General features: G+C 47.4%; 1 protein-coding gene across 1 annotated transcript; it reads right to left on the bottom strand.

The window, feature by feature from the left end:
- Positions 1 to 4,342: 4,342 nt before the first annotated feature.
- Positions 4,343 to 19,381, bottom strand: LOC115830947 (vegetative cell wall protein gp1-like). Its single transcript, XM_030796898.1, has 5 exons — positions 19,304 to 19,381; positions 15,163 to 15,230; positions 14,965 to 15,059; positions 5,277 to 8,094; positions 4,343 to 4,859 (listed from the first exon to the last, which is right to left on the bottom strand). Exons 1-4 carry the CDS (start codon positions 19,379 to 19,381, stop codon positions 7,487 to 7,489), a joined length of 849 nt encoding a protein of 282 aa, XP_030652758.1. The 3' UTR covers positions 4,343 to 4,859; positions 5,277 to 7,486.
- Between the last annotated feature and the right edge of the window lie 546 nt (positions 19,382 to 19,927).

Here is a 19,927-nt window from a genome sequence, read left to right as displayed (position 1 = left end):
ATTCTGCATTTCAGAGTCTGAGCCTATGAAGCTGACCAGATCTACCTAGAAAGAGAGAGTCTTGAATGCCCTAGGAAGACTGCGAACCATTACTGGGTGAACAATCAGACAGGTCATCAAGTCAAGGATTGGCAAACTTTTTCTGGAAAGGGTCACGTGGTAAGTATTTCCAGCTTTGAGGGTCACATACAGTCACTGTCACATCTTATTTTTTCACTACAACTTAAAAACGTAGGCCGGGCACGGTGGCTCAGGACTGTAATCCCAGCACTTTGGGAGGCTGAGGTGGGCAGATCACGAGGTCAGGAGATCGAGACCATCCTGGCTAACACAGTGAAATCCCGTCTCCACTAAAAATACAAAAAAAAAAAATTAGCTGGGCATGGTGGCGGGCACCTGTAATCCCAGCTACTTGGGAGGCTGAGGCAGGAGAATGGCGTGGACCTGGGAGGCAGAGCTTGCAGTGAGCCAAGATTGCGCCACTGTACTCCAGCCTGGGTGACAGAACGAGACTCCATCTCAAAAAAAACAAAAAAAGTAAAAGTCATTTCCAGTTCACAAGCTGTACAAGAGCAAGTCACTGGTCGTAGTTTGCTGACCGCCCCTCACCCCCACCCGTGGTTTAGACAAACTAAAATTGTTTTTTATTTTAAATTTTGTATCCACTCGCGCTGTGCATACATTCATGTGCATGAGCGTGTGGCCTGACAGCTCCAGGCAGTCCCAACGCGCCACACCTCACCTTCCTAGGGTAGAAGTAACACTGGGAAACTCACTCCAGAGAGCCAAGACGCACTATAGCAGAAAGAACACAGGCTTCAGGAGACATGAGGTTTCCTCCCAGCTCAGTGCTGCATCTGTTCTGTGCCCTGAGCCAGTCGCTTGCCCTTTGTGACCTTCCGAGATCCATTTGCGGGGTGAAGGGGGTCAGGCCAGATGATGTCCAAGCTCCCTCCCAAATGTGATATTTCCTGTAGGCATCCCAGACCCATTTAGGACCAAATGAGGATGTAAGAGAAAGGAATGGATACAAATGTCTTCTATTCGTTCACTCTAGCTCAAAGCACAGCCAATTTTGAGGTGACCACCCCCCACATCAGAGAACCCCCTTTGGGAGCAGAGTGGCTGGCACAAGCTCTGCTCAGGGAGACCTGGGAGGGATGCTTGTCAGCCTGGGGGTGCCAGCCACCCCTGCCATGCTCACCATGGAAACAAGCCATGCGGCCCGCACACCAGGCCAAGAATCTGGGCAGCTCGAAGGAGCCATGCCATTGTGGGCAGACACCGAGGCTCCCAGAAAACAAGCAAAGGCGAGGCCTGGAAGCTGCAGCGGAGACAGGTCATCATGACCTTCCCTCCCGGGCCACTGCCAGACTGGCCAGCGGACAGGTCTTCATCTCCATCCAGGCAGCCCAGGCATCCCTCAGGAAGTAAGAGACGGAGCTCACCGCTGCCAGCATGGGCCCAGGGACTGCTCCCTCCATCAGCATGTATTGGGTACCAGCTACACGCCTAGATGGCGTTGGGCATTATAGGGACAGGGTGGACAGGATACAGTGCCTGCTCTGGAAGGAATGGCTGGGTTGGAGAATTAGCACCCTCCAGTGACCACATGGGCAGCAGAAACAGTACCTTGTGTGTTCTGAAAGAAGCAGCTAGAGCTGAGGGCCTTGAAAGATGTTCCTGGTGTCTCTCAGCAGGGGCTTTGCACATGTACTTTATGGAAATGGTTTGAGCCCACGGGGCATCCTGCCAGCCGCATCCATGAATGCAAAGGTTAGAGTCAGCGTGCTTGAGCAAAGGAGGAGTAGGGACCTTGCTTTGTAGGAAGCTTAGTAATAATTTGGTAGCAAATGCCCTTGGACCTTGGGATACTAATACGGTCACCATAGAGACCTATAGAAATCCTTGCATTTTCTAGTTCTCATGCAGAGTTGGTTGTTGAAGTCAGATGGTCTAAGGGGATGAGAGAGGAGGGTGATAACATACAGTAACAGCCAAGTCACCTTGTACATGGAACGTGATTAATAACATTGACCATAAAGGGCCTAGGAGCCATTGGTGCTTCAGAGCCATCAAGTTGGACAGCCCATCGGCTTCTCTCCTCCTCTTTCCTTCACCTTGTCCTCTCCTTCAGCACCTCCTTTCTCCCTCCCCACATGACACTGATGCTGTGGCTGATGGGGGATGAGGGTATTGGTAAGGCTCCTTGTTTTCCAGCTTTCTGCTCTAGTTTCCTGGCATTTTCTCATTTTTCAGAGACCTAGTGCTTCCAGAGAGCAACTTTGCCGCCACCCGGCGGGAGACCCACTAGCCAAAGGCAGCTCAACAGTTCCAGGGCTTTGACCTACTACCAAGAGGAAGTCTAACAGGAGAGGCAGCCCCAGGTGGGGGTACAGCCAGAGCCCTGGAGACAAACAGATCCTGTCTCTGTTCGGTACCAGCTATGTGACCATGGGCAAGTCACTTGACCTTTTTGTGCCTCAGTTTCCTGATCAGTGAAATGGGAGTGTTAGGCCCTACCTCCTAACCCCTTGCACACAGGGTTAGTGCAAGGAATAAATGAGATCCTATATGTAGAGCACAGAGCACAGGGCAGGGACCTGATAGGAACCCAATAAACACTTGTGCAGATGTCCTTTTGGTAAAGGAAGATGGCCAAGGGCCAGTCCCTGGGAGGTATGTGGCTATGGTTTGAATGTCTGTGTCTTCAAAATCCATATATTGGAAGCTAAGACTCCAAGCGATAGTATTAAGAGGTGGGGCCTTCAGGGAAGTGATTAAGCCATGAGGGCTCTGCCCTTATAAAGGGCTAGAGGGAATTGGCAAGATGTTTTTCCTTGTGCCCTTTCACCTTCTGCCATGTGAGGATGCAACAAGGGGTGTCATCTTGGAAGCAGAGACTAAGTCCTTACTAGACACTGAACGCGCAGGTTCCTCAATCTTCCCAGCCCCCAGAACTGTGAGGAAATAAATTTCTGTTGTTTATAAATTGCCCAGTCTCGGGTATTTTGTTATAGCAGCACAAAAATACTAAGACTTATCTGCCTTATGGGCAGGCTGGCTTCCTGTCTCCCAGAATGGCAATGCACACTGGTTAGCCTGCCCTTGCCCAGGGCCTAGCAGTCCACCAAGAAGGTTCAGAAACCCCATCTGTCTGTGCTCTGCAGCAGGGCCACTTCTCTGGGCCAGTCTCCCACAGCATGTTCTCGTGGCATAGACTGAGAGCCAAGGGGCGGCGGTCACCACAGGGTTCTTCCTGTGGCTAGCTCCAGAGAGCCAAGCCCACCTCTGCAGGGGTGAGCACTGCCCATGTCACTCTCACTCTGTGGTGCCCCATCTTCAGGGCCTCTGTGGCTGCGATGCCCCTCCTCTGACTGACAGTTGCTCTCTTTAGCTATCCCACTGCTTTGACCCACGGTACTACTTGCGCTGATCATTTGCCTACTTGCTGTCAGCTGCGTTCCCAGCCTTCTTTGCTCTGCTCTAGCGTAGCAGGGTGAGCCTCCACATGCTGCATTTCCCAGACGCCCTCCAACAGGCTTTCAGTGAGGTTCTGTGAAGAGGAGGCACTGCCAAAAGCCTGGATAGTTCCTCCCTGCTGGCCTCTGGTGGGGTCTCAGGCAGTTGTGACAGTGCTATTGACACCCAAGTGTGGCAGTGGCAGTGGCTGCAGTGTCAGGGGCTTTGGCCTAGCAGTGCTGCTCTTGGCTTCCTGCTGAAGCAGCTCGGTTCTACAGCCGTGGCTTGGAATCACACCGATTCTGGTTTCCAAGGAGACGTTCCCCCTTGGCTCCTCCAGCCCACAGCTGGTGGCACTTTCCTGCAGCTGCTAGTCTTCGGATAACCTTACCTGACTGCCACTGCTCCTCCAGTCCTTCCATCACCCGGTTTCTGATTCCTCAATTAGATCCCCTCAGTGTGAAAAACCAGGAGGGCTTCTGTTTCCTGACCGGACTCATATACCACTTGAGTGACCATGATTCATCTCTTCAGCATGGTTTTGCACATCTCTGCTCTGGCCTGCTGTGTGCTGATTTTAAAGTTTAATCTTCAGAAGATAGCTTTGTTTTTATTTCCCTTTTTCAAAGTTTTTAAATGGAGCCACCCCGAGACCCCAATGTTCCTCCTACCATTCATTCACTTCCCCTTTTTGAACTTTGGTGAAGCCATAACAGCACTAAAAAAAGAAGTTAGGAGTGTATGCCCTCGGACCCAGCATCACACCTCTAGGAATTTACTTACACAACATAATTACAGAAGAGTAAAAACATGTATGCTCAGATAGATTCATTACAGCATTGCATGTAATAGTGAAAAATCGGAAGCATAAATAAAAAACTGGTTAAGCAAATTTTGCTTCATATATAACATTGCTGTTTAAATGAAAGATTTCTATCACCTATTATCAAGATTAAAAAAAAAAACAGGTTACAGAACAGCAGGCCTACTGTGACCATAGTTAAGTAAAATTGCACACGCATAGGTATTTGTATTTAGGCACAAATGCTTCAAAGAGTAGTTGCCAAAATATTAACGGTGGTTATCTCTCAAGTGTGGAGGAAACTTTGGGTGAGTTTTATATTCATAAGCTACCTAGATGGGTTCAATCACTACATCTGTATTTAGGATTTATAGGCCAGCTCCTCTTTGTTCTTGAAAGATTTCAGTCTTTTGTTGTTGTTTTTAATGTAATGCAAAAGAAGTCAGTTAAAATCAGAATGAAATACTGTTCAAATCAACAAATGAATAAAAACTTGATGCTCCCAGTTGCTGCAGTTGATGCTGGTTTTGCTGTTTCTTCAGCTAAAGGGCAGATCACAGGGCAGGACAGTCACTTTGGGCCATCAATTCTCCTCCTGAAGAAAAGAAGGGGAAAGCTCAGCTCAGAACTGAGTCTATGACCCTCACTCTACCAGAGTTGCCTCCTAATGATACAGGACTCAAGAGAGAGGATGTAACGAAACTCGATAACCATAAAAGGACATTTGGACAGCACTTTCTGGAATACCAAGCCCATCGCATCCATTTCTGATTTTGATCGACTGCGGTACAGAATGTTATCTCCATTTGATTCAGATTAGGAGACTGAGGCTCAGGGGGATTAAAGAACACTCCCAAAGTCAAACCACAGGAAGCCTGGCCTCCCTGCGAATACTAATTTCACCACACCCTGCTGCCTGTCTCCACCACCTTCAAACTGCTTACACACTGGAACTGTTGATAATCCCTCCCTGTGTGAGACACCAGGCTGGGATCCCCTGGAGGGCAGGGACCTTATCCTATTCATCTTGTGTCCCCCGAGGCACCAGCATTGTAGCACTCAGTAAATGTTTGTTGAATTAGATTGAACTTCACTGGAACATTTTTAGAAGTAGGAGGCCAGAGCTAACACACTCTGCCAAAAAAAAAAAAAAAGAAAAAACCAAAGCTTTGGTTAGAGTTGAGGAATCTAGGCACTGTGGGGTACAAAGACAAGCAGAAGTTCCTGGGGAACAGTGGCAACTCAAATAAGCAGGAATTCCAGAGCAGAAAACCCCTCATTACTTTCTTGCTACTCACAGTATGTCTTGGATCAGTAGCATCCGCATCTCCCCGGAGCTGTCTAGAAATGCTGAGTCTCAGGCCCCACTCCAGAGCTTCTGAATCAGAATCTGCATTTTCACTAGCTCTCCACGTAGTTCCTGCTTATCAAAGTCTGTGAGGCACTAGAGGTGCACAAACTCTACCAGCGGCAGAACACCAGCTGTGAGCCCTACAAGTGCTCCCAGACAGGGTCTTATTTTGTGCAATGTGGTCTCAGACCTTTCGTTTGCTTGTTTCTTTTTTTTTTTTTTTTTTTTTTTTTGAGACAGAGTTTTGCTCTTGTTGCCCAGGCTGGAGTGCAATGCACAATCTCGGCTCACTGTGACCTCCGACTCCTGGGTTCAAGCCAGTCTCCTGCTCCAGCCTCCTGAGTAGCTGGGATTAGAGGCATGTGCCACCATGCCCAGCTAATTTTGTATTTTTAGTAGAGACAGAGTTTCACCATGTTGGTCAGGCTGGCCTCGAACTCCTGACCTCAAGTGATCCACCTGCCTCAGCCTCCCAAAGTGCTGGGATTACAGGCGTGAGCCACCGTGCACGAATCTTTTCATTTGTTTCTGAAGAAAGAGCAGCATAGCATGTTTGCTTCTAGCAAAGAAGCACACTTTATTAAAATTCTAATAGGAAGAGAAGAGCCCTGCTTCACCAAGGGAAGCCAGATTCTGGAGAGTGTGGGTCATCCCAAATTTTTGAAATTCTACATAGGTTAGTGGATCTCAACCAGGGCACAGTGGCGATGTCTGGAAACATTTTTTGGTTGTCTCAACTGGGGAAGCTGGTCATTCTGGCAGTGAGTAGAGGCTGGGGATGCTGTTTCCTCCATATTTATTGCCCAGTCACTCTGGAACTTGGTTTCCACTCAGTCCAAATGAGAGGAGTGGGTCTATCAAATTTATGGAGATCTGGGAGTTATGGAAAGAATCAGAAGAACCATTAAAAGCTTATTCTTGTCAGGTGCAGTGGCTCATGCTTGTAGTCCCAGCTACTCAGGAGGCTGTGGTGGGAGGATCACTTGAGCCTGCGAGGTAGAGGCTGCAGTGACCTGAGATCGCGCCTCTGCACTCCAGCCTGGGTGACAGAGTAAGACTGTCTCTTAACAAAAAATAAAGTATATTAAATTTAAAAAGAAGCTTATACTTCACAAGTATGAGAAAAGTTCAACAACTCAAGGACTATAGGAGGGCTGGGCCAAGCAACTAAGCACAGAGAGAAAGGGGCCGTGCAAAGGAAGAAATGTGGTAGGGAGAGCCCAACGTCCAGAAAATGAATATAAAATTGTTTTTATTACACAAAATACTTTCTTACTCATAAGAAAGACTTAAATACCCCCCTTTTCCCCAAATACACCAGATTTTGTTTCATTTCTCTATTTTCCAAACTTCTTGAAATGTGTTTATGAGAAAAAAAAAATATTTTTCCAAAAACGATTTTAAAAACAAACAAACTTGTGAACGTCACCAGAGATGGATGCCCCACCAACGCTGAAGCTGGCCTCGCTGCTGCTTTGGTGACATGCTTTGAGCTCCTCTCCCTCCACACCACGCGGAAGTGGCAGGAATGGGATGTGAAACAGTGTTTCTCTAAGCATCCTTCGCAGGACGCCACCGCCGTCTCCAGGCACTTTTTCTGCTAGGAGCTCAAGACAAGAGAAGGGCATGTGAAGGGCCAGGAAGCCGGGGCAGGGGCCGCCGTGAGAGAGCCGAGAGAGCGGAGGAAGAGGGTGCGAGGCGCAACCGGGTCTGTTTCACGTTGAAACGCTAGGGCCGTGCGTTCCGCCAGGCAGCTGCGCAGAGCAACCGCTCCTCCGCCGGGCGCTCTTCGCTGCTGGGGAAGGACAGGCAGGGATGCCTGGTGCAAGCGATCCCTTGGCCCCGGGGCAGCCCAGCCTCGCCGAGCTCCATTAGTTGGCATCCGGAGCATCTGGCAGCGGCTCAGGCTGGGGCCCCAGGGACGAAGCCAGTTTGGTGAGGGCCCGCGCTATGATGTCCAGGTGGCCGTTCATGGTCCGCAGCTCCACCAGGATGTCCCCGACGTGGGCATCCAAGCTCGCCGCAGCGGCGGGCCGGGCTCGGGGCGGCGGGGATGTACCCGCGTCCACGGTGCCCTCCTCCCTGCCCGCGGTGCTGGGGCGGGGGGCGCGGCTCCTTTCCGGGCCCTCGGCCGGTGCCAGGACTGGCGGCGGCCGCTCCTTGTCATCCCCGCGTGTGCTGGGAGAGGTGGTCGAAGGGCAACCGGGGAGCCAGTCGACCAGACGCGGGGCGGCCTCCGGAGAGGAGGCGACGACCGAGTAGCGGCCTGTGCGCCGGGAGGCGCCGGGGCCTGGGGGCGCCGAGGCTGCGGGGAGCGGAGGCAACAGCAGGGGCAGCACTGGCGGACCTGGGGAAAAGGCCTGGGGCTCACAGGAAGAGGAGGAGGGAGATGGCAGGGCGGCAGTGGAGGGGCCTGGCTCCTCCGAGGAGAGGAACAAGGTTGTCGAAGACTGGGAGTCCAAGGTACTGGGCTCTGAATCTGTCAAGGAAGAAACGAGAAAGAGTCACTCAGGCATGCATGCTCGTCAGCATTTATTGTGCGCCAACTCTATGCCCAGCTCCATGCTAGGTACTTAAATGAATGAGAAGGTGGAAATGTATTTCCTACCCCTCAGAGCTTGCAATTCAGTAAGGAAAAGTGGGTTATATGAGCAGTTAATGACGGGAGAACAAAGTGAAGAGGGTGTGGTACAGAGCCCTAGGTACTCAGGGGCAGAGAAGATCAGACAGTCCAAGAAGGCATCCTGACCTAGCTCTCCACTGGGTCTCGAAACGTGGCACGGGTGTGAAGACAGAGAGGGAGGTCCAGGCAGGGGACCATGCTGCAGCTTATTTGGAGGCAATCTTGCCAAGGACAGCCCGTGAAGACTATGACAAGAAGGGCCTTCCCCAAGACTGCCAAAAACAGAACTGTGTTAAATAGATGACCCTCCACTGCCCCAGCAGAGCGAGGCTCTCAGGGTGGAGGAGAAAGTTCAGGGCAGGGAGCCAGGAGAACTTGGTGCTGATTCTTGCTCTGGCAGAAAATGCCATGGGACCTTGGGCAAGCCCCATCCCTCCTTGGAGACTTGGTTACATCCTCCCATTTATATAAGAAAGTTGGGCCCAATAGCCTCTGGGACCCTTCAGGACAGATCATTCTGCCTTCAAAAGTCTGCAGCTTGAAGCATTGATCTAAGTTCACAGTGGACTCACTTAAAAATCTGGAAGCACTTTACAGACCGACTTTTGTTAGTTCTCCCCTAATCCCTTGAGCTTCCAGGTAGAAAGCAGGTGGCAGCTCTTTGTGACTGGATATGGTAACAAGGTTTACCAACCTCAGATCAAAGGAGCCACATGAATGCGAGCTACCTTAACTGAGCTATCTCAGCCACCCTGGTTGCCGCCTTTGGGGAGATGGTCCATGCTCACCCTGGAAACAGTTCTGAGTTTTTCTGGAGCCAGGTTTGGAGGCTTCTGTCCCGGTTCCAGCTAGAACCATCTGTGCTTGGCTTTCTGCATTGTCTGTTTGGGTGCCCACCCTGTGGTGCCCCGCCCTTTGGGGATTCCAAGCTTTTCAAAGGCAGAACTTGCTCGAGTACCTCAGCTTATTATCTTGGGGAGGGTGACCTGATGAAAGAGTCCGTGAGTAAACATATCCCCTGCTGCCTGTGAACATGTGTGCTCTCACCCTCGTCATGGGTGAGCTGTTCCTTCATCTGGTGTCTGGCTCAGTCTCAGAGAAGCCCTAGTCATCTGGGGAGAGGTTGGTCCCTCATCCCTCCCGACTCCAGTGTCCAATAATGTTCTCACATAGCTCACAGGCCCCAGATGTTCAGATGTCCAGTTTGTGTGGGAACTGTGTCTGAGGGATCAGAGAGGCAATTATTCCTCAGGTGACAGAATTTGAGGAGAAGCCAGCAATGTGCCTAAGAGCTTCTCTGATGGAAAAAGTTCATGGGGCCAGGCATGGTGGTGCTCGCCTGTAATCCCAGCACTTTGGGAAGCCAAGACAGATAGATTGCTTGAGTCCAGGAGTTTGAGCCCAGCCTGGGCAACATGGTGAAACCCCATCTCTACAAAAAATCATGGTGGCATGTGCCTATAGTCCCAGCTACTCAGGAAGTGAGGTGGGAGCATTACTTGAGCCTGGGAGGTTGAGGCTGCAGTGAGCCGTGATCACATGACTACACTCCAGCCTGGGCAATAGGGTAAGACCCTGTCTCAAAAAAAAAAAAAAAAAAGCTTGTGGGTACTTTCTGCTGTTGACTTTCACAGGACTGCCTCTCCCCCACCAAAACTACATTTCCCCAGGTGTCTGTGATTATTTTCTTTTATAAACCAAGAATCATGGCTACTTCTAAGAACCCAACCACTATGAATTGAAAATGATAGAAAAGAAACTCCACAAACTGTTTTCTCTAGTTTTACTTGAGAAATGTTAATGAGCTTCACATATCCAATTCTCGTAGCAGACAATAAAACCTCTATATTAAACCAAATAGAAGTCTAATGTGTAAAATGAAATAGAGGCAAGCGCACAGAATATTCTAGGGTAGAAGAAACCTAGAGACCTAATGCCATCATAAAGGTAGTGATAGCAATGATGCTGAGATTTCTCTGGGCTACCAGAGGTATAAGAAAGGTGACCTTTGCTGGTCGCGGTGGCTCATGCCTGTAATCCCAGCACTTTGGGAGGCCAAGGCAGGCAGATTATGAGGTCAGGAGTTCGAGACCAGCCTGGCCAACATGGTGAAACCCTGTCTCTACTAAAAATACAAAAATTAGCTGGGCATGGTGGCATGCACCTGTGATGCCAGCTATTCGGAGGCTGAGGCAGGAGAATCGCTTGAACCTGGCAGGCAGAGATTGCAGTGAGCTGAGATCGTGCCACTGCACCCAGCCTGGGTAACATGGTGAGATTCCATCTGAAAAGGAAAGAAAAGAAAAGAAAGGAAAGGAAAGGAGAGGAAATGAGAAAAGAAAAGAAAGGAGAGGAAAGGAGAAAAGAAAAGAAAAGAAAAGAAAAGAAAAAAAGAAAAGAAAAGAAAAAAAGAAAAGAAGACCTCTACAGCCATTCACTTAACAGGCCCCAGCAAAACCTTGAACCAAAGAGCACTGGCTCAGTGAGGGTAAAGTTGTCTCAAAGAAAAATGCTTCACTGTTGTTTCAGCTAAAACTTTAAAACATGTACAAAAGTTGTCACGACTTAACCCAACCACACTGGTAAACAGAACTGAAAATCAGAATCACCTTTTTCACAAGCCACATCACCTCCCAGGTGTCAGGAAAGTTGGTTGCAGCCCTAGCTCAGCTAAAATTGGCTAAATGATTTATAGGTCTCTTCCATCCAAGCAACTGCTCATTTTATCCCAAATTTGGTGCATGAGCTTTTTGAATCAATGATATTTTTATGCATCTTTGGGATTGCTACAAAATGCTATCACAGTCTTGCTGTACAAACACAGGTCTATGTGGAGGTTGGGGGCTTTCAGGTGCACAGAGTTGAGTTCTTCAGCCTCCTTAACTCCCTTTCTCAGCCCTCCACATGGTCTCTGGCCCTTAGCCTGCTTTGCTTGCCTTCTGAGCATGATGACTACATGACATTTTGTGTACTTTTTTTGTTAGCTAGAATTTAAGCCCAGTGAACACAGGGACATTGCTTATTTCATTCTCTGCTGTATCACCAGGGCCTCAACAGTGCCTGGCATATAGTAGATGCTTAATAAATACTTGTTGACTGAACACCATGTAATCATCATAGTCTAGAAACACGACTCTAAATGCAATAAACAGATCCAGCTGCATGTTGTTTGGTCATTCAGCACTCCAGTTATTTATCGAGCCTATGCAATATTGGGTACATATTTATACTTTTCAAAAATGTGTTTCTTGTTTATCTGATATTCAAATTTAACTGTGCATCCTGTATTTTATCTGGTACCCTCATAGGAGGTTGACATTTTCATTCTGCCTATTTTATAGATGAAGAAACTAAAGCAAAGATGGGTTAAATGTTTTCACACAATTTCAGAGTTAGAAGGAATCTTTGCTGCCATTTTGGATTAATTGCTTAAAACAAGGAAGTACAGGCCAGTGAAAGAAAGTGACTTACTGTTTAGTGACACAGCTGAGAACAGAAGTGAGAACAGAGAGAACAGCGTCTCCTCTCTCCTAGCTATCCCTTCAGGATCCTGATCATTCAGTCACGGAACAAATACGTACTAAGAGCCTACTGTGTGCCAGGTGCTAAACTATATTCTAAGACAGAGCCAAACCAGGCAGAGTCCCTACCTGAAGGAGCAGATCGGGCCGTGGGCTCTCTGTCCTCCCACAGAGTCAGTGGGAGAGCACACGGGGTGCAGATCTCACCAAATCAGACTGCCTCTCTGTGCGTATCAAAACCCAGATGGCAGATCAGATTAGGGCGGAAATCCAAAAGAGCTGCACAGCAGACATCCACCAGCTATAGTTAGCACTGATTTGCTTATAAAGCTTCCACCCTCATTCACAAGAAGGTGGACTAGAGGCTGGTGGTGAGCCGTTGTCACCCAGCAGTTGAGTGCAAACTTTCCACCATAGCACTTCTTTCTCTCTGCTTTGCCACCCCCATCCCCCTCATACATATGGTTGGTTTTTGAGGGGAGAGATGCTACTTCTTGAGGTGAAGGAAGTGGAATTTAACTAAATATCGGTTATTCTGGTTCCTTCCAAGTCTAGAAATATCTTTGCAAAGGTCACTTGAAAAAAAATGTAACTAACAAGCATTTGTTAGTATGTAACTAACAGTCTCTCTAGAAATTTTTTTAAACCTGCAAATTAAAATAATAATGAATTACTATTTCTCACTTATAAAATTGTCAAAGTATTCTTTTGCTAATGCTCATTGTGAACAAGATTGCCAAGAGAGAAGCATTCTAATATACTGGTTCTAGTTGAGTAGATCAGTACAGCCTCTCTAGAAAGCAACTTAGAAACATGTATGACACTGTTTAGTGAGACAGGGAAATTGCCAAATCACATTATTCAGATGAGTGCCACTGCTTACAGGAAAATGTGTATAATAAAGATTGGGAGAAAATACATGATGTTAGGCATGTACTCGGATTGTAATTTTCTGAATTTTCAAAGATTTCTGCAGTGATTATGCATGGATATGCCTTCCCTCATCACTGACCTTCTGAGCCCAAAGTGACTGCTTCCTACCCAGCCTGGTATCAAGGTCTTCTGACCACTTTCTCTTCAATCTTGTTGCTGAGTTGAGCTGAATAACTTGGCTGGTAACTATGCACCTTGAAAGTCCAGTTGTTTGGGCATTTTTTGGGGGGATGGGGTGGGATTCAATTAACTTTTTTTGCATCCGTTTGGTATTCTCCACCACTGACGCCCCCCAGCCTGAGGCTTAGGCTTCCTCTGTGGAAGAGTTGAAGTGTGCACCTGGCTATGGGAACATGTGGCTCATTTGCAAATAAGACCTTCAGACCCTCTCCTTAAAATCTGTTCCTTTCACTGTCTTCCCCTTCTCCATAAATGGCCTTCCGTGTATTCAGCCAAACACCCAGGACTAATCCTTGACCCTTCTCTTTCCCTCAATTCCCACATCCAATCTGCCAGCAATTGTTGTCAGCTCTACCTTCAAAATATACCCAACATCTGACCATTTATGTCTCTAGGCAGTGGCCCAGCTGTTGATGGCTGAGCTGAGATCAGAAAACAGGTCTGAGTTCCAGGTCAACACTTTCTCTGCCACACCTAAAGCCTACTAGATTTGGATGGACTATTTAGAATGCATCTCCCAACCCCTCTCAGCCACTCCCTATGACTTGCCCCAGGAAAATCCTTTGCCTAATTCTTGGTCCCCCTTTAATATATTTTAGGTAACATCTAAATTTATTCATTGATTCATTCAAGAAATACTTATTGAGCACCTACTGTGTGCCAGGCAGGATGCTCCATAGTGCACAAACCAAGCCTAAACTCTGTCCTCATCATGGGAGGCAGAAAATAATCATACAAAACAAATGTGTGATTGCAACAGTGATAGAATCTACATGTTATAAGCTAAACGTACAAGAGGAAGATAAAAAAAATCCCTTCTAAATAGGAGGGTCTGACCTCTGGGAAGGTTCTTCAAGGGAACTCTGCTTGAGTGGAGTTCTGAAGGATTAGTAATTAAGTAGGAGGGAGGAGAGAACACTGAATCATGAGCAAGGGCCTATGGCAGGAGAGAGTATTGCAAATGTGTGGAACATCTGGAGAAAGCCACTGTGTTAGGAGTGGAGAGAGCCAAGGGAAGTAGGCATGAGGTATAATGATGCTCAGGAGAGGAGTACTATATGATTTACACTGCCAGTTATCACTCAATATCTATTCTCCCCTTCTTCCTCCATTTTTGGTGGGCTATGGCAACTTGGAAAAAAATATTACATTTTCCAGCCTGTCTTTCAGCTACCTGTAGCCATGTGACTAAATTCTGCACAGAAGGATGCAAGTAGAAGTGCTGTGTGCAATTCCTCCTTCCTGTGAGCTGAGATTTGGTTGCAATGGCTGGAACTCAAGCAGCCCTCTTGGACTGTGAAGTGAAAACTGCATACTAAGGATGACAGAGCAGATAACTCAAGTAGTCTGAGTCCCCCATCACTTTAAGGAGTTGCTGTGCCAATCCTCGCTGGTTGAACTGCAGACTCTTCACATAGAAAAGAAAACCTTATCTATCCAAACCCCTATTAACTTGGGTTTTCTGTCACTCATAGCCAAACCAAATCTTGATATACATGACCTTGTCAGACTTGTTAGAGGTTTTGCCTTTATCCCAAGAGTAATGTGAAGCTTTGAAAAAGTATTAAGCTTAAATGTGCATATGCGTGTACATGTCATGATCAGTTTTATATTTTGAAAAATTTACCTGTCTGCTGACAAGGGTAGACAGAATAGAAACAGTAGAAACAGGAGGATGCGGCCGGGCGTGGTGGCTCACGCTTGTAATCCCAGCACTTTGGGAGGCCGAGGCGGGCGGATCATGAGGTCAGGAGATCGAGACCACGGTGAAACCCCGTCTCTACTAAAAATACAAAAAACTAGCCAGGCGTGGTGGCGGGCGCCTGTAGTCCCAGCTACTCGGAGAGGCTGAGGCAGGAGAATGGCGTGAACCCGGGAGGCGGAGCTTGCAGTGAGCCGAGATCACCCCACTGCACTCCAGCCTGGGTGACAGAGCAAGACTCCGTCTCAAAAAAAAAAAAAAAGAAACAGGAGGTTGCAGTTGCAGGTGAGAAATTATAAAATGGCAGTGGCTTTTGCTAGGGTTGTGGCTCTGGAGATGTAGAGAAGTAGATTCTAGAGATAGCTGGGATGTGGAAACAACAGGACTTACTATTGTTAGGGATATGACGGTGTGTGGGAAAAGGCCTCAGAGAAATGGGTCCCCTACCTGGCTGCTGCTTCAGTGCAAGGTTCCAGAAATGCTGGCTGCAGAAGGGGAACTTTCCCTTTCTTATTCTTTGGAATCTGGGTGGCCCCTTCCCAGCCCACACCCAGCCCTCGAAAATAGCTCAGCTCTGACACACCTCACCAGAGGCAGCCCTCAGAAACATTTTCCCAGGAACCTGGAGGGAGGAGAAAGTCTATAGCCTTGGGGGACTGGAGGAGAAGAGGAATGGAAAGAGGAACAGACCTGTCTGCAGGAGAAGCAACATCTCCCTGCACTGCAACCAGGCCATTGCCTTTGATGGTTCAGACTTGGCTAAGTTGCTGCCTGCTCTCTTCAGAACCACCAGCATACAAAAGGGAGGGCTGAGTGTCTGATGAACTCAGCCCAATAATATTCACTTCTTTTATTTTCCAGGAACGTCATGAGACCCACAGGGCAATCTTCTGGTTTTAAGACCTGGTGAGTCAAGTCTACGAATACCTCTGACTCAATCTGATCCCAAGTTCTCACCAGGCATCTCCTAGGAACGTGGCTCAGCAGGAGAGCTGGAACTGACCAGCCCTCTGCAGGGAACAGGAGGGTTGGTTTCTCTGCTTTGGGGTTTGGGGAGGGAGGGGGTGAGAAGGGCTGGCTGCAGTGGAAATGATGGGATTCTTGACTTGACGCTGACCATGCTCACAATAAGGGCTGACATTTATTGAGTACTCTCTAACTCCAAGCCATGTGTTATCTCTTCTAATCTTCACAGAAAACTAGAAGTGGTTTCTGTCATCAATCCCATCTTACCATTGAGGAAATTGAGGCTCAGCTATGTTAGGAACCCTGGTCACTGGCACAGAGCTGTGATATGAACCAAGGCAGCTGATGCCAAGGCTATTCCATGTGAGGGAGGGCATGTGCTTTCTAGGGTTTCTGCAGGCATGGGAGGAGGACTGAGGAGAGCTAGCATTTGAGGAGGGTCTGCTGCCCTCTAGGCCAGTTATATGCCACCTTGACTGCACATTAAAATCACCTGGGGAGTTTTATAAACACTATCTGTGCCCCCAACCAATTAAATCAGTATCTCTAGGAGTCATACCCAGGCATCCTAGGATTTAAAAGCCCTCCAGGTGATTCTAATATGCAATAAGGGCTGCTCAATAAAAGCAAGTTTCATATTTTTTATTTTTTTCATTTAATGACCCTATATCCATTTGTAAATGGGGAAGCTGAGGCTCACAGAATTTGGATGGCTTGCACAAACCCCATGGCTGATAAGACCCACGTCTTGATCTGTATCTGGCTGATTCCAACACCCATGTTTGTTCAGTTCATTCCATCCTCTCTCATATTTGGGCATCCTCTATTTTGAAAGCATGCAATATTTTTAATATAAATTTCTTTTGCAATTTTCATTTTGTTTGTTCAAGTCCAAGTGCTGTTTAGGTCAGCTGCCTGAGAGTAGCAATGCAGTCTATAGCCACTGAGTGGGATGGGTTGGCCCAGGGGCGGCTAAAACCATGGCCTTGGCCTCATCTAGGCTCACTTCTGCTGCAGCCAATGGACCAGGACCTCCGAAGAGATGTCCAGGAGCCCTGGCTGAGAGGTGCCCACTGACTCTCCCAGGCAGAATACTGGCCATCTTCTGTGGCTTCGACCCCTGAGGGGCCACCATCTGAGAATGAGAAGGCCCAGCCCTGGGGAAATCCCTAGTCTCTGTTTCCAGCAGTGCTAGTGATTTCCCAAGGAGTGACATTAGAAAAGTCATCACACATTTATTTCTGTATATATCATTCAGAGCCTAATTTTCTGGTGGCTGAGGGTTGAGCTCATCAGAAACAGACTTCATCATCAATTGAGTTAATAAAGCCAAGTCAAGACAAGGGAGAAGGGCAGCTATCCAGATGGATTCAAGCAGCCAAGAGGTGCTTCTGCTCAAAGACTACCTTTAAAGGAGGGAAGAGAAAGAAGTGAGAGCAGATACCTGTACACCATGTTCATAACAATATTATTCACGAGAGTCAAAAGGTGGAAGCAACCCAAGTGTCCATCCATGAATGAAAGAATAAACAAAATGTGGCACAAACATACAATGGAATATTGTTCAGCTTTAAAAAGGAAGGAAATTTTGATATATGCTACAACATGGATAAACTTGGAGACCTCTGCCAAGTGAAATAAGCCAGTCACAAAGGCCAGTACACAAAACATTGTATAATTTCTTTTGTATGAAGTTCCTGGAGTGGTCAAATTCATAGAGGCAGAAAGTAAAATGAGGGGGAGTTAGTGCTTAAAGGATACAGAGCTTCTGTTGGAAAGGATGAAGTTCTGGTGATGGTTGCACAACTGTGTGAATGTACTTAATGCCACAGAACTATATACTTAAAAATGGTTAAAATAGTAAATTTCATGTTGTGTATACTTTACCATAATAAAAAGGTGGAGGAGAAGTTTGACACCTTAATTCACAATTTTGTCCAATCACTTGAACGATCTATATATGGCATTACCATAAATGTTTATAAAATGGGAATGGGAAGAGCTGATACAATAGACTGCTATTGAGAACATGATAGATCAGGTATGGGTCAAGCACCCCAGGAGGCTCCTGAGGATGAGGATTACTTACCCAGTACTGGACTCTAACTAAACATTAATGCCTCCTCAAAGATGTCTGGTTTTTTAGTCATCAGGGTGTCAAATTCTACTAAAATGGCTTTGTTGAGACTGTGTGGATGCAGGTTGGGAGAAAGTAAAGTCTAGAGCCTGACACTTTCAGAACCACTCTTAACACTCATCTGCATTATAAGCAAAGTGTTGCAACCTCCAAGCATTTCACAGCCAAGCTGCTGGCTCAGGTCACTCATTCCCACTGGCAACACTGGCAAGTGTTTGGGTCAAGAGCCCCATGCTCCTCACCCAGACTTCCAGATACCTCATCCCTTTATTGCTCACCCTGCTCCAACTATTCCTTGAAGGCACCAAGCACATTCCCACCTAATGCCTTGACACTACCTGTTCCTGCTGCCTGAAATGCTTCTCCCTCAGATACCTGCAGGCTGTCTCCCTCATCTCCTTCAGCCTTCACTCAAAGTCACCTTCTCAAGTGTGCTTTTCTGGCCACCCTAGTTAAAAGTGCCACCCCCCACTCTACCACATCATCTTCCTGTCCCCCTTGATCTGACCACAGATGTTATCACTGTTCCACTCATATCCCCAGGGAATATGCCAGTGAAGGAAATTGCATGTGCAAATACATGAGGCTTGGAAGACTGTGGCCTCAAAGGCCGTCTGAAATGGCTGGAGTGGAGCATGCATGGGGCTGGGGGACTTCATGGAATGGCTTAAAGGGTAACGAGGACAGAAGGCTGAGGTAGTTTGTCTACCAAGCTAAGGAATTCGAACTTTAGCAGGCAATGGGGAGCCACCAAAGGGTTTTAAGTAGGAAAGTAATAGATTTGATTTGCCTTTTAAAAAGATTACTTTGGCAGCCAGTGGAGTGGAGGCTGAAGTGGATGGGGTGAGGCTGGAGGCAAGAAGACCAAATGTGAAAGTAATATCGTGAACATTGATGAGTTCAAATGATGTTACAGCAGAAGTGAATATAAGAGTGACATCCAGCCAGCCAGTATTAGAAGCAATTTTTTTTTCTAGGAATAGATTGAATTTCAGCAAAAAAGAAACTTTCCTGCCACCTTTTATGACAATCCTGTGAATGCTGGCTCCTGCCCTCATTCAAGTTGGCCACCCTTGGTCTTTCATGCATCACCATTCAATAAAAGCAAGCCTGGGTTTTATGGCATTGTTTGGAGAGCCCCGAGCCAAAGTTTTCTACTCACTTAGGCAAGGCTGTTCTGCCAATTCTTAAATTGGCTGTTTTTTACATATAGGGTGTGAAAGATATCTCTATGCATCTCTGGGAACACACCCATTTGGAAGGAGACATGTGTGACTATATATAATATCTTTATGTGCTTTTTGAAGGGATGTTTATACAACTTGCATATTCTTTGGCATGAATATTTTTGTAGAATGGAGAAAGGGAAAGACAGCATGAAAAAGCTATTCCTAGGCCATAACTGACTTTGGCTCATGAAACAAAATGCAAAATAGATTATGTTCCTTAGCAATGCCTCCTGGGTTGAACATCTCCCAAGTCAACCCACTTAATCCTTCCTCCTGGAGAGTCACTCACCTTTGAACCTTATTTTCTAAAACTACCATTAAAAAAAAATAAAAATGATGTAGCCCAGTCCAGGCCCTACTGAAACCCAGGCTCCCTGCCCCCAGAGGATGAGCTCACCAAAAGAGTCATCTCGCTTATAAAACTCGGGTTGCTTGAAGAACTTGATGGAAAGAGCGGGGTAGTAAAAGACGGCATTTTGGCTTTAACAAGGCTAGGAAGCCCAGAGTGGGGCCAGCTGTATAGTCTGAACGAACCCAAGAATATTAGAAGCCGGGGTCACATGGAGCTGGGACACCACCAGGAATGTAGGGAGCAGAGACAGCCTGGCGAGGAGCGGAGGGAACGACTGCAGCCCCCTGATGCCAGCTCCCACGTGAGTCAACCAGGAGGGCAGGGGCATGGCCAGGATAGGCAGGCAGGAGGACTGATCCTGCAGGGTGAATGGGCAAGCTGTGCCCAGCTGCATGGAACCGCATGAACTGGCTGAGTCCCCTAGCACCTTCCATTTGCTTGGGCAATAAAGTAACACTGCCCAGCCCTGAACACACTTGGTAAACATCTGGTTAGAAGATAATCCTGTTTATCTCGGCGTTCCATGGTGCCCTGGGAGCAGACGTTGGCTCTTAACAACTGATGCCTCTAGTGTCTGTTGCCACCTCTTACCACCACGCCCTTACACTTAGAAGCAAATAATCCGAGGAGATGGCAGAGCCATATTCAATTCCCTAATTGTCCCATCCA

Source organism: Nomascus leucogenys, chromosome 17 (assembly GCF_006542625.1).
Source record: "Nomascus leucogenys isolate Asia chromosome 17, Asia_NLE_v1, whole genome shotgun sequence".
Lineage (NCBI taxonomy): Eukaryota > Metazoa > Chordata > Mammalia > Primates > Hylobatidae > Nomascus > Nomascus leucogenys.
Note: the sequence above shows the minus strand (reverse complement) of the source record. Positions and strands in the feature narration are given on the sequence as shown.

What these genes read in the sequence shown, in the direction of transcription:
- LOC115830947 (XM_030796898.1), bottom strand. Translation starts at nt 19,381, where the DNA reads ATGCCGTCTTTTACTACCCCGCTCTTTCCATCAAGTTCTTCAAGCAAC. An exon ending in GTTTCTGAGGGCTGCCTCTG is followed by an intron (nt 15,060 to 15,162) that starts GTGAGGTGTGTC and finishes CCCCTTCTGCAG; the next exon opens with CCAGCATTTCTGGAACCTTG. An exon ending in CCGTCATATCCCTAACAATA is followed by an intron (nt 8,095 to 14,964) that starts GTAAGTCCTGTT and finishes CTTCCTTGACAG; the next exon opens with ATTCAGAGCCCAGTACCTTG.